We start from the raw sequence: 13,273 nt of genomic DNA, 5'->3' as shown, positions 1-13,273 counted from the left end.
AAGGAAGCAACAGTCTCATATGACATGCATTCACCTTTTGTGATGCAAATGCTAAACTTGTGGTCAGTTTGTTATAGAATTGTCCCTATAGAATGGATAGATTTAGTTAAAGCTGTTTCAGAGCCTGGTCCACAATCACAATGAATTAACTGTTTCAGAGAAGAGGCTAAGACTTTTGAACAACGGAGTAAAGCTAGAGGTAGGGGAATCTCCCAAGATCAAATTCTTGGAGAAAGGGAACATGCTTCTATAGAAAGGCAAGATGTATCTGATGATCACACCCTAGATTTATGCCATGCAGCAGCTTTGAATGCTCGGGACAGAAGTGGAGAAATAGTAAAGAAAATTGAGTCATTTACTAAAGTTATACAGAGCCCAAAGGAAGCCTTTGCAGATTTCTTATAAAGATCGACTTCAGCAGTAAATAGAATGATACCAAATTCAGAAGCTAGACAAATAAGAGTTGAGTCTCTGAATTTTGAAAATGGCAATTCTCTATGCAAAAGGATAATTAGGCAAGTAAAGGCACGGTCAACACCTTTGGAGGAATGGATTTGAGATACAATTAATATTGAATCTCATGAACATGATGATGCATGGATAGGAGAGGCGATTTCCAGAGGGTCAAGGAAACATCAAAATGTCAAAAGTTATAATTGTGGCAAATAAGATCACCTTAAGAGGGATTGTAGACAGGGCATTCCTAGAAACAATGTTTTTTTCTAAGAGTAAACCACTCAGAAGGCCCCTCCCTTCTGGATTATGCTGAAGGCATGGCAAAGGTATTGGACTATTGAATTGTAGGTCAAGGAGGAATATTCTCGCTCGTCCTTTGCCATTGGGAAACTCCATGAGGGGCCTCTTGCAAGCCTCTATGCCAAATTTGGTTTAGTCATTTCCTGCAATTGTATAGGAAACTCCTTTCCAGAGCAATTAAAGAACCTAACGCCTATTGTAATAAACCATACTGCTCTCGATAACAGAACAGTTATAGAAGAGAGAACAAAAAAATCAGGAGAAATCATAAAGTGAGGATCTTGGCAAAGTTAGCTAAATGAACAAAGACCAAAATTAAAAATACGAATAAATGATGTCATTGACGGTCTGGTAGACAAAGGTATGGGTGTAACAATAATTTCATCAGAATCTTGACACCCAAATTGACCTCTTCAGGGTGTAAATGTTCAGATTTTAGGGATCGGAACTTTATCTCATGTAAAGCAGAGCACGAGGGTCGAATGTATGGGGCCAGAGGCTCAGAGAGGAAATTGTGGGGCCATGATTGGTTACAGCAATGGAATATTCAGATTAACATTCTCCCAATCTTAGAAAAAAGCCATAAATTAATGTATGTTTCTGGGAAAATATTAGAAGGTTTTATAAAGAACAGTCACTGATTATTCAGGTTGTACAAGAACAGGGCATGACAGCTGCTGATATTTCAAAGGTACCGACAGCCCTACCCTTTAAAATGGTTGACAGACAAACCTGTATGGGTTAAGCAATGGCCTTTAACAACAGAGAAACTGCAGGCTTTAGAACAGTTGGCACAGGAGCAACTAGATGCTCAACATATTGAAGAACCAACCAGCCCTTGGAATTATACTGTATTTGTTGTTAAAAAGAAATCTGGAAAATGGAGAATGGTAACAGATCTAAGAGCTGTCAATAAGGTGATTCAGCCAATGGACTCTTTACAGTCTGGAATTCCTCTGCCTTCTCTATTGCTTACAGGATGGCCTCTTATAGTTATTGTTTTAAAAGACTATTTCTTCACTATACCTTTACAAGAAAAAGACAGAAAAATTTGCCTTCACAGAGCTTTCTTATAATAATTTCTGCCTGCTAAAAGATATCAATGGAAGGTTTTCCCATAAGGAATGTTAAATAAGCCTATCCTGTGCCAATATTTTACAAGTCAAGCCATTGGAAATTATATGAAAGTAATTTCCTGAATCTCTAGTTTATCATTACGTGGACAGCATTTTGCTATTTGATTCAAATGTAGATACATTAGAAAGAATGTTTGAAGAAGTAAAAAAAAAAAAAACTGCCCGTTGGGGATTACAAATTACTCCTGAAAAAAAATACAAAGAGAAGATTCTATTAATTATTTAGGCTATAAAATAGGTTTATAAAAATTAGATCCCAGGGCTGGAGAGATGGCTCAGCGGTTAAGACCATTGCCTGCTCTTCCAAAGGTCCTGAGTTCAATTCCCAGCAACCACATGGTGGCTCACAACCATTTATAATGAGGTCTGGTGCCCTCTTCTGGCCTGCAAGCATACACACACAGAACATTGTATACATAATAAATAAATATTTAAAAAAAATTAGATCCCAAAAGGTGCAAATTAGGAGAGATCGATTGCAGACTCTTAATGACTTCCAAAGATTGCTTGGAGACGTTTCCCATCTACGGTGCACTATTGGACTAGGTCCTGATGACCTGATTAATTTAAACAAAACCTTAGATGGTGACAAGGAATTAAATAGTCCCAGGGAATTATCAGCCAAAGCTGAGAGAGAATTGGCTTTGATTGAAGGGAAAGTGCAGTAGGCACATGTGGATCTGAATCTTAACAGCAGTCTGGTCATATTACCCTCCAAATATTCCCCTACAGGAATTTTAATGTAGAAGGAAGGTATTATTTTAGAATGAATCTTTTTACCACATAAACCAAGTAAAAAGTTAAAAATTTATGTGGAAAAGGTCTCTGAGTTAATTCTAAAAGGAAAATTGATACTTTGTCAATTAACAGGAATAGACCCAGCAGAAATTATAGTGCCTTTTAATAATGATGAAATTGACAAATTATGGGAAGAAAGTGAACCCTGGCAAAGAGTTTGTAGTAATTTTTGGGGGAGGGATTAACAACAACTGTTCCAAAAGCAAGAAAATTCGACTTATAAAGAGAACTAATTGGATCTTTCCCCTCATTGTATAGAACACACCAATAATGTCCCTACATTCTATCCTGATGCAAATAAGTCAGGAAAGGCAGGTTACAATTACGATTCTGTCCACCTATTATAATTGAACTTATAGTCACATTAGGTATATTTGCCAGGTCAAACAAAGATATATTTTAGATAGGTCATTTTCAAACACTTCAGGGATCTACAGAATATGGCATTTAACATGTTTTAATCACATAGTGCTTTTTATTTTTAATTACAATCAGACATGTTTGTTCCTGGCAGCACCAGTCTACTTCAGAGAAGATAATGGGCATTGAAGAAACTCCACATGAAGTTTACTTCCTTTGTGGCAAGAAAATGCCCTTGCCTCAACTGCTGACAGTATGCTGTCCTAATTGGACAAGCAGGACACAAAAGAAAGTGACTGCCAAACATTGTCAAGACAAGGAGGGACAGCCCTTTAGAATATCCTGCTTCATAGAAAAGTCTGTCCAGGCCTGTCGGTTGAAGATGGACGCCCAACACTGGGTGTCTGTCCAGGCAACCGGCTGTTTTGTCATTTCTCACGTTTTGGAAGTTGCCTGTGCACACTTCCTGCTTACTCAGTTAATATTATTTCCTTCTTAGGTCTCTGAGAGAGTTAAAGATTAAAAAGTTATAGTTTTCCTTGTTTACCAGACACAGAAAGCAAGTTATGATAGAAAGTAAATTAGGTACAAGACTTTGGGCTCACCAAGGTAGGATAGATATGGAGAATTTTCTCTGAACTTGTTAAATGCAAATGGGCTAGACATTGTTGATGTATTTATTGCCTGTATATATTTATATATAGTTATTGTATTTATTTTATATAGTTTTCTTATATTAGTATAGCCTTCCTTTTAAAATTTTAGACAAAAAGGGAAAATGTAGTGATATTTCATTTGTATTTTAATAAATAAAGCTTGCCTGAAAAATAGAATGCAAAACTGCCACACTAGTCAGCCATACAGGGCAGGCAGTGGTGGCACACACCTTTAATCCCAGCAGCCACACTAGTTAGCCATAGAGGCTGGGTGATGATGGTGCATGCCTTTAATCCCAGCACTAGGGAGGAATGTAAAGCGTGATGAGAAGGAACTCTTTCTCTTTCAGTCTGAAGATTTCATAGCGATGACAGCTCTCTAGTGGCTGGCTGCTTTGCTTTTCTGATCTTCAGGATGAACCCCAATATCTGTCTCTGGGTTTTTATTATTCATGCTGCATAAAACTCAGCACTAACAGTTTGTTTATTGGTGTGTATGTGCACACTTGCACACACATGCATATAAAACTGCATACGTTCACATGCACCCACGCAGGTAAGCATGCTGTGCATGCATGCATATAAAACTACATATGTTCACATGCACCTATGGAGGCCACAGGATAACCTTAGGTGTCCTTCCTCTGGAGCTGTCTGCCGTGTTCTCAGAAACAAGATCTCTCACTGTCCTGGAACTCACCTACTAGGCTAGGCTGGCCAGTGAGCCACAGTGGCTCTTCTGTCTCAGCCTCCCCAGTGCTGGAATTGCAAGCATGTGCCCCCCATACTTGCCTTTCTACAGTGCTGGAGTTCGGGTCCTCAGGCTTATACTGGAAACACTTTCCCAACTGAGCCATTCATCATCTCAACCCCAGCCTGATGTGGGATTTCCCCTCTGTGTGCTGTGGAAACCATTGGTTAATAAAGAAGCTGTTTTGGGCCTGTGAGAGGGTAGAGCAGAGCTAGGTGGGGAAAACTAAACTGAATGCTGGGAGGAAGAAGGTGGAGTCAGGAGAAGCCATGGAGCCACCACCGGAGACAGACATGGTTGGAACCTTGGTGGTAGGCCATGAGCCTTGTGGTAAAATATAAAATAATGAAAATGGGCCAAATTAAGATGTAAAAGCTAGCCAATAAGAAGTTAGAGCTAATAGGCCAAACAGTGATTTTTTTTTTTCGAGACAGGGTTTCTCTGTGGCTTTGGAGCCTGTCCTGGAACTAGCTCTGTAGACCAGGCTGGTCTCGAACTCACAGAGATCCGCCTGCCTCTGCCTCCCGAGTGCTGGGATTAAAGGCGTGCGCCACCACCGCCCAGCCAAAACAGTGATTTTCAATACAGTTTCTGTGTGGTTATTTTGGGAGTCTGGGCGGTCAGGCAATGAACTAGTGGCCTTCTTACTACCCCAGCCCAGCTTTAACTACCTCCAGTGACACTAAGCATACCCCCCCCCCCCCGTGTGTTTTTGGCAGCTGCGTGTATGTGCACCATGTGTATGCAGTGCCTGTGAAATCCAGTAGAGGGCGTCTGAAGACAGGGAACTGGAGTGACAGACAGTTGTGAGCTGCCGTGTGGGTACTGGGAACAAAACCCAGGTCCCCTCGTATAACAACAAGTGCTCTTAACCTCTGAAATAGTTCAGCTGTCATCTCTAAATTTTTTGAGACAGGATCTCTTATAGCCCAGGCTGGCCTTGAATTCTGTAGCCAAAGATGACCTTGAACTCCTGATCCTCTGTCTCCACCTCTAGAGTGCTGGGTGACCAGTACACCACCACAGATGACTGTTCGTTTTGCAGAGTTGAAGATGGAGCTCAGGGCCTTGAACACACTAGACAAGTGTCTTACTGTTGAGTTAGAACCCCTAGTTGTGACTCTTATTCATAAACCTTGTGTAAGGTTAACACACACATGCACACGCACACCCTGCCTCGGAGGAATCATCTGCTGGGCACCACAGCCAGGATATATATACCTGTGGGCCACAGGGAGGATTTTGGGTGTGTGGGCTCCTGTCAGCCACACCCCGGTCCTTTGCAGAGCATATGATGGAGGACAGGAGGTACCATGCGAAGGCATCTGGCTGGTGGGAAACCTTGGCCTCTCAACTCATTATTGCATTGTGTTTTTATAGGCAAGAATTTGAAGCTGAGAAACGACTCCCTAACGCCCTCCTTGTTTGATATGGATGATGATGACTTCGACAGCGAGCACCCAGACAAACCGTCGGGCAAGGTGTACCCTACTCTCCAGCTTGTTGGCAGAGTGGCTCAGGGGGCTCTCAGAAGGCAGGGTGACAGGCACAGAGCATGTGAGACCATGTGTTAGAGCAGGGACTCCAGAATCTTGGGTTGAGATTTCCCAGAACACCCTTAGATTCCTTACTGACTGAGGGACTCCCAGCAGCAGCTTTGGCTGACAGAGAAAGGAAGGCAGATAGTGGCACACACGGTACACAGACAAGCATGCAGGCAAGGCATTCATACACAGGAAAATAATACATCTTTAAAAACTCCAAACATTTGTTTATATATGAAAATTCTATTTTATTATTTTATTTGTGTGGGTGTTTTGCCCATATGTATGACTGTGTGCCGCATGCATGCCCGGTGCCTTCAGAGGCCAGGACACCTTGGAATTGGAGTTACAGGTGGTTGTGATCCACCATGTGGGTGCTGGGGGCTGCACCTGAGTCCTCGGGAAGACTAGCCAGTGCTCTTAACTGTGGAACCCTCTCTCCAATCCCAAGAAATCAATCTTTTAAAAAGAAATACTTAATGCGCCCACCCAAAGTCTCAGAAACAGCAAACCAACCAATTAGCCAGAGGCAGCCAGTTTCTCTCAATGGGCCCCGCCCTTCCAAGCCTGCTGCCACCTCTCCTAAGGTCACCTTCTTGGTTGTCCCTGGGCTGCCTAGCAGAAGCTGCAGACTCAGGGCCCGGGGGCTGGGTGCGCAGTAGCTCTTTTGGGGCTGCTGTAGAACAGAAGGGGATCCTCCATGCTGGAGAAGAGTGAGCTCTGCAGAGCAGGCACCTGCAGGCCCAACCGTGTTGCATGTATTTCAGAAGTTCGTGAAGCGCATCATCAACAGGCTGGACTTGCATGTGAGCTGCACCCCCCTCCCAGAGGAGTTTCTGGAACAGACCGTGGTGTTCTTCCTCAGAAACACAAAAGGTACCTTTGCTGTGTGTGTGTGTGTGGGGGGGTAACACGTACATGTGGAGGGGCATATGCGTGTGGCAGGCAAGGTTGACATTGGGCACAGAGGAAGCTGACATGACTAGTCTTATTAGCCGCCTTGCTCTGGGCATCCCCCTTTCTCTACCTTCCACGGCTAGAATTACAGCAGGCCGCACATCCACCTGGCATTTACACAGGTTTCCAGGGATACCAACCCTTGTTGTTGTGTGTGTCTGGCAAGTGCTTGGACCACTGAGCCATCTCTTCAACCCTAAAGATGAGCCGTATGTGTGTTTTAAGATTTCTTTTTATTTTATGTGTATGCATGTTTACATGCACCGTATGCATGCCTGGGGCCCATAAACATCAGAAGAAGGCATTGACTCTCCAGGCACTGGAATTAAAGGTGGTTGTGAGAACAAGCTGATGCTGGGAACTCTACTCACATCCCCTGCAAGAGCAGTGAGTGCTCTTACTGGCTGAGCCGTCTCGCCAGCTCCTAAACAGATAACTTTTAAAATAGAACCTTTCAATTTCTTGTCCCCAAGATACCTTGTTAATACTATAGTGTAAAGTACGGTACAGTTTTAAAACCCCCAGAATCTTCCAACAACTTCCCAAGGCGGTGGTGGCACATGCCTCTAATCCCAGCACTAGGAAGGCAGAGGCGGGTGGACCTCTGTGAGTTTGAGGCCAGCCTGGTCTACAAATCGAGTTCCAGGACAGCCAGGGCTACATAGAGAAACCCTGACTCCAACAACCAAAGAAAACATAACAAAACAAAACAAAAAAGCAGCTTAAAAGTCCAGTGAGATGTAGTTTAGTTTCATTTGCTCAGGGTTTGCTTAAATCCAGATCAGCCCATCTTCTGACTGTGTGACCAGAGCCTATGAGAGGAGGGAGAGACTCTGGGACACCCACTAACTCCACGCCCTGGGTCTCTCTCGGGTTAGAGGCCATCCCTGAAGCCAGCGACATGAAGGAAGCAATGGAAATGATGCCGGAGACCATGGAGTACGGGATCATAAACTCTCAAGTGCTCCGCTTCCTGAGGGACGTCATCTGCCAGGTAACTGTTGGTCTCCAGGACAGTCCCCTGCTCCCAAAGAAGGGCCAGAGGGTTTAACCTTGGAGAGATGTGGGATAGGAGGTCACTAGCTGTGTGTGCTTGTTCACTTGGTAACCTCTGCTTGTTTTAAGACAGCGTCTTTTCTCTACAGCTCAGGTGGCCTGGAATTCACTCTGTAGCCCAGGCTGGCTTAGACTTCATGGGTAGTCCTCCTGCCTCTGCCTCTCATGTGCTGGGTTCACAGCTGGACCACAGGCCTCTGGATTATACCTTTTAATCTTGTGACTTCTGGGAACAGAGATGCTGGCTGCTTAAAGAAGATCAAGTTGTTCATTATAAAATAACCTTAGGGGTGGAGAGATGGCTCAGAGGTTAAAAGCACTGGCTGTTCTGTCAGAGGTCCTGAGTTCAATTCCCAGCAACCACATGGTGGCTCACAACCATCTAAATGATATCTGGTGCCCTCTACTAGCATACATGCAGGCAGGACACTGTATACATAATAAATAAAAATTTAAAATAATAACTGCAGGGCGAAGCAAAATTCGTTCTAATTGACCAACCGTTATATAGCCAGAAAATTGGGGTGTCCTTTGAGACCTTTGTAGTGACAAAATCCTTGTCTCAATTTGTAGCCCAGGCTGCCTTGAACAGCAATCTTCCTGTTTCGGCCTCCTGAATGTTGAGCGTCCAGGAGTGCCCAGTGCCAGCTTGCACATCTGCCAACCTGACAGACAGCTGGAGACCCCAGGGTGATTTAACCACACGAATGGCTGTGCATTTGCAGGTTTTCATGCCCGCGCTGTCGTTCAACCAGCACAGGTCGGAGTCTGGCCAGGGAACAGCTCTAGAAACCCAAGAGTTTTCTTACTACATGTCAGAGTTGCCCAGCATACCTGGGGAAACGGTGGAGTACCACAGCATCCAGCTGATACGCGATGAATTCCTAATGAATCTTCAGAAGTTTGCGAACAACATCCAAAGGACCATGCAGCAGCTTGAAGGTCGGTCTGCTCTGCCCCTCCCCTCCCCATCCGTGAAGAACCAAATATTCTTAGGAAAACAATGCAAAAGTTCAGAAGGCTTTTTCGTTTGTTTGTTTGAATTTGTGATTTGTTTTCTTTTCTTTTTTTTGGGGGGGGGTTGTTTGTTTGTTTTGTTTTTGAGACAAGGTTTCTCTGTGTAGCTTTGGAGCCTGTCCTGGAACTCGCTCTGTAGACCAGGCTGGCCTCAAACTCAGAGATTTAACTGCCTTAATTTGTGTTTTTATGTGTGTGCATTTGTTTGTTTTTTGTTTTTTTGTGACAGGATTTCTCTGTGTAGCCCTAGCCATCTTGGAACTCAGAGATTTGCCTGACTCTGCCTCTCGAGTGTTGGGATTAAATGCATGTACCACCACCACCCAACAATTCGTGGCATTTTTGAACATATTATTTTGTGCGTATGGGTGTGTGTTTGCCTGTATGTCTGCATGCAGTACTACAGGCACCAGAAGAGGGCGCTGGAACCCCCTGGAACCCCCTGGAGCTCGAGTTTCACGCCCCTGAGACTTATGCCTGTATGGGAATCTAACTCAGGCCCTCTGGAAGAGCAGCTCTTAAAGACTGAGCGGTCTCATCTCTCTCAGCCACTCTCCCCTTTTCTGAGACGGGGTCTCACTATGTATCCCAGACTGGTTTGGAACTCGTAGAGATCCACCTACGTCTGCCCTCTCAGTGCTGGGATTAAAAGCACCCACCCCAATGCCCAGATGTTGTTTGTTTTTAAGATAAGGGGTCCTGTAGTCCAGATCAGTTGCGTAGAGCTGAGTGAGCATGACTTTCAGTTTCGGATCCTTCCGCCTCTACTTCACACGTGCTCAGATTACAGACATATACTGCCAATCCTGGGGCTTGACCCCTGGGCTGTGCACACGCTAAGCGAGAGCCCTCACCACTGAACCGCATCCCCAGCCCAGTGATGCTCATTTATAAGTTCTCTGGAAACGGACTTGTTTAGAAGTACGATGGTGGAATCCTCATGGCCACTGGGCATTCCCATGCACGCCCAACGGTAGTAGAACGTGGAGCTCAGCAAGCGGGTGAGGTCTACACAAGAGCGTGGGGAAATCATGGGGGCTGCCTAGAGGAGGTAGCATTGGGTCTCATGCAGCCCCTGCTGTGGTATTCAGGTGACCCACTGTCAGGGGTTGTCTGGTGGGCAGTACCTGCCTGATCCCTTCCTCTTACCTGAGTTCCAGAGCCTGGGGTAATGGGAAGCAGATGTGGCAAGCAGGGCCCAAGGACGTAAGAGGCTGGTGGGTGGGGGAGTGGAGTTGAACTGGGTGCTCATGTTTAGGGACCCAGCCAAGGAAAGGTGACAGAGTGTTTAGCCAGGAGAGCCGGTGATGTGGGACCAGAACTCTAGAGAATCCACTCTTTTCTTAATTCTCTGGGGGTGGGGGGTGTAGCTGTGTGTGTTGGGGTGTGGGCACACCTGTGTGTGCAGATAGTTCTTTAGGCTTCCTTTAGTTTCTTTTTTGATACAGTGTCTCTCAGTCGTCACCAGTCTAGCCTTGCTGGTCACTGAGCCCCAGGGATTGCCTGTCTCTGCCTTGGGATTCTGGGCATGAACCATTGTTCTTGGCTCACATAGGAGTTCCAGAGATGGGAACTATGTCCTTAAGCTTGTATGGCGAGCACTTTAGCCCGTGGAGGCATCTCCCTGGCTCTGGTGTTTTACGTGCCTGAAGTGTTCCTTAGTCTGGAGCTTTCCTTGCCGGTCGCTCTGTTTGGTTCTGAGATGAGACCGTTCATCCTCACTGCTTTTTTTTTGGGGGGGGGGAGGTTCTTTTTATTTATTTATTTTAATTTTTAAATTGTTTTTATTGAGCTATATATTTTCTCCACTCCCTTCCTTCTTCTCCCCTCCCCTTCTACCTCTTCCCAAGGTCCCCCCATGCCCCAATTTACTCAGGTGATCTTGTTTTTTCTACTTTCTACTTCTCATGTAGATTAGATCTCTGTAAGTCTCTCTTAGTGTCCACATTGTTGTCTAAGTTCTCTGGGATTATGATTGTAGGCTGGCTTTCTTTTCATTGCTTTATGTTTAAAAACTGCTGGGTGGTGGTGGTGCACACCTTTAATCCCAGCACTTGGGAGGCAGAGGCAGGCGGATCTCTGTGAGTTTGAGACCAGCCTGGTCTACAAGAGCGAGTTCCAGGACAGGCTTCAAAGCTACAGAGAAACCCGTTGGGGGGGGGGGAGAGGAAGAAAACCAATTCATTATGTTGGCATCACTTTGATGGGACTTAACCACTGGGCTGTTCAGCAGAGGGTTTTAACCGCATTCCTGTGAAAGAGAACCAGGCAGAGATGGAGGAGGGGACGGGCTGGCAACCTGACCAACAGGAAAGCAGTGCTGATAAACTTGAATGCCGGCTCTAAAGAGTCATTCTCCACCAGGTGAGATCAAGCTGGAAATGCCCAGCATCAGTGTGGAGGGGGAAGTGTCCGAGCTGGTGGCCAGCGCAGAAATGGTGGAGTCTTTGGAGCAATGTGTGATCAACTGGCTGAGCCAGATTTCATCTGCTCTGGAGAGCCAGCTGAAGAAGACGCCACAGGTAACCTGTCCGGGGCCTGCAGCCCACCAGCCCAAGGAAGGTCTCCAGGAGAGCCGGTGTCTCTCTCAGTGTGCGACTTCCCTAAATGATGCTGGTGGGACGAGGGCTGTCTCCTCAGACTGCTTCCTCTGCATCAGTGATATGTAGTTTCTGTCCCTGTGGGCACCACCAGGAAGGGCAGGATCCTCGTCGTGCATTCCTTAGAGTCCTGAGATCGACTGATTGGACCATGCTGGATGAGAACTCCGCCCGGAGCAGGTGGAAAAGGGTGGGCGCTGTAGAAATGCCCACGGGTGTTCCCACTGTAACAGCGAGCGCTGTCTGTGTGCTCCTGTCTCTCCCAGGGCAATGGTCCTCTGGCTGAAATTGAGTTCTGGAGAGAAAGAAACGCAACGCTGAGCGCCCTCTATGAGCAAACGAAGCTTCCGTTCGTTAGGAAGGTCTTGGATGTGATCAAGGAAGCCGAATCCATGCTCACGGCCAATGTGCAGCCTGTCCTGACGGAGCTGTTCAAACTCCACATGGAGGCCTCGGACAATGTGCGCTTCCTATCCACCGTGGAACGTCACTTCAAGGTATGGAGGGTGGGCTGCGCCCTGGAAAGCCAGTCCTGGGAGGGGCACTGCATGGATGCCACTTTTAAAATGACACTGGGGTGCTGGCTTTGTGGGGTTCAGCTGGAAAAGTACCTGCCTAGCATGCACAAGGGCCTGTGTTCCACCCGAAGGCCCGCATTAGCCCTGTTGCTGGTGCCTTGGGAGGTGGAGGCAGCAACATCAGAAACTCAAGGCCATTCTTGGCCACACTGTGAATCTGAGGATAGCCTGAGCTTACTGAGTCCTTGTCTTTTTTATTCTTTTTTGTTTATTTGTTTGTTTAATTAAGACAGAATTTCCTCATGTAGTTCTGGCTGTCCTGGAACTCACTTTGTAGACCAGGCTGGTCTCAAACTCAGAGATCCTTCTGCCTCTGAGGGCTGGGATTAAAGGCATTCGCCACCACCGCTCAACTGAGTCCTTACCTTTAACAAACAAAACAATAACAAACTACTAAATAATTCAAGATTTTTTTTAAATACTGGAAATTGAACTCAGTCTTGCACACACTAGGCAAATGTTCTATCCTAGCTTAAATCGTATCATCAAAAGCTGCGTGTAGTGGGAGGCAGAGGCAGGGAGCAGATCTCTACAGAGTGAGTCCCAGGACAGCCAGGGCTACACAGAGAAACCATGTTTCAAAAACCAACCAAGCAACCAACCAAGCAACCAAGCAACCAACCAAGCAAGCAGGCAAGTAAGCAAGCAAGCAAGCAACCAACCAACCAACCAATCAATCAGTCAGTCAATAAATAAGTAAAGTCCTTGTCTTTGTTGTTTGTTTTTTGTTTGTTGAGACAGAATTTCTTTGTGTAGTCCAGGCTGAAACTCACTCTGTAGACCAGGCTGGCCTTGAACTCACAGAGATCCTCCTGCCTCTGCCTCCCAAGTGCTGGGATTAAAGGTGTGCGCCACCACTGCCTAGCTGTTCCTGTGTTCTTAATCTTTTATTACTTTTTATTATGTGTGAGTCTATGCACACAGGAATGCTGGTGCCCACAGAGGCTCTGGCCTGGAATTAGAGTTACAGGCAGTTGTGAGCCACGTGACATGGTGCTGGGAATTGAACTCAGGTCCTCTGGTGGTGAAGTGCATGCTCTTAGCCCCTGAGCCATCTCTCTAGC

The 13,273-nt window shown here is 45.8% G+C and overlaps 1 protein-coding gene across 1 annotated transcript in view; it reads left to right on the top strand.

Moving 5' to 3' along the window:
- Window positions 1-13,273, top strand: part of Dnah10 (dynein axonemal heavy chain 10) — a 122,020-nt gene that overhangs the window by 3,811 nt on the left and 104,936 nt on the right. Inside the window, exons 3-8 of the mRNA XM_075978710.1 lie at window positions 5,838-5,938; window positions 6,769-6,877; window positions 7,837-7,952; window positions 8,740-8,956; window positions 11,396-11,553; window positions 11,898-12,128. Of these exons, the coding sequence (XP_075834825.1) occupies window positions 5,838-5,938; window positions 6,769-6,877; window positions 7,837-7,952; window positions 8,740-8,956; window positions 11,396-11,553; window positions 11,898-12,128 (932 nt within the window). The remainder of the gene's footprint in view (window positions 1-5,837; window positions 5,939-6,768; window positions 6,878-7,836; window positions 7,953-8,739; window positions 8,957-11,395; window positions 11,554-11,897; window positions 12,129-13,273) is intronic.

The sequence above is a fragment of the Microtus pennsylvanicus genome, chromosome 1 (genome assembly GCF_037038515.1).
Source record: "Microtus pennsylvanicus isolate mMicPen1 chromosome 1, mMicPen1.hap1, whole genome shotgun sequence".
Lineage (NCBI taxonomy): Eukaryota > Metazoa > Chordata > Mammalia > Rodentia > Cricetidae > Microtus > Microtus pennsylvanicus.
This window is presented reverse-complemented; position numbering and strand designations above follow the sequence as displayed.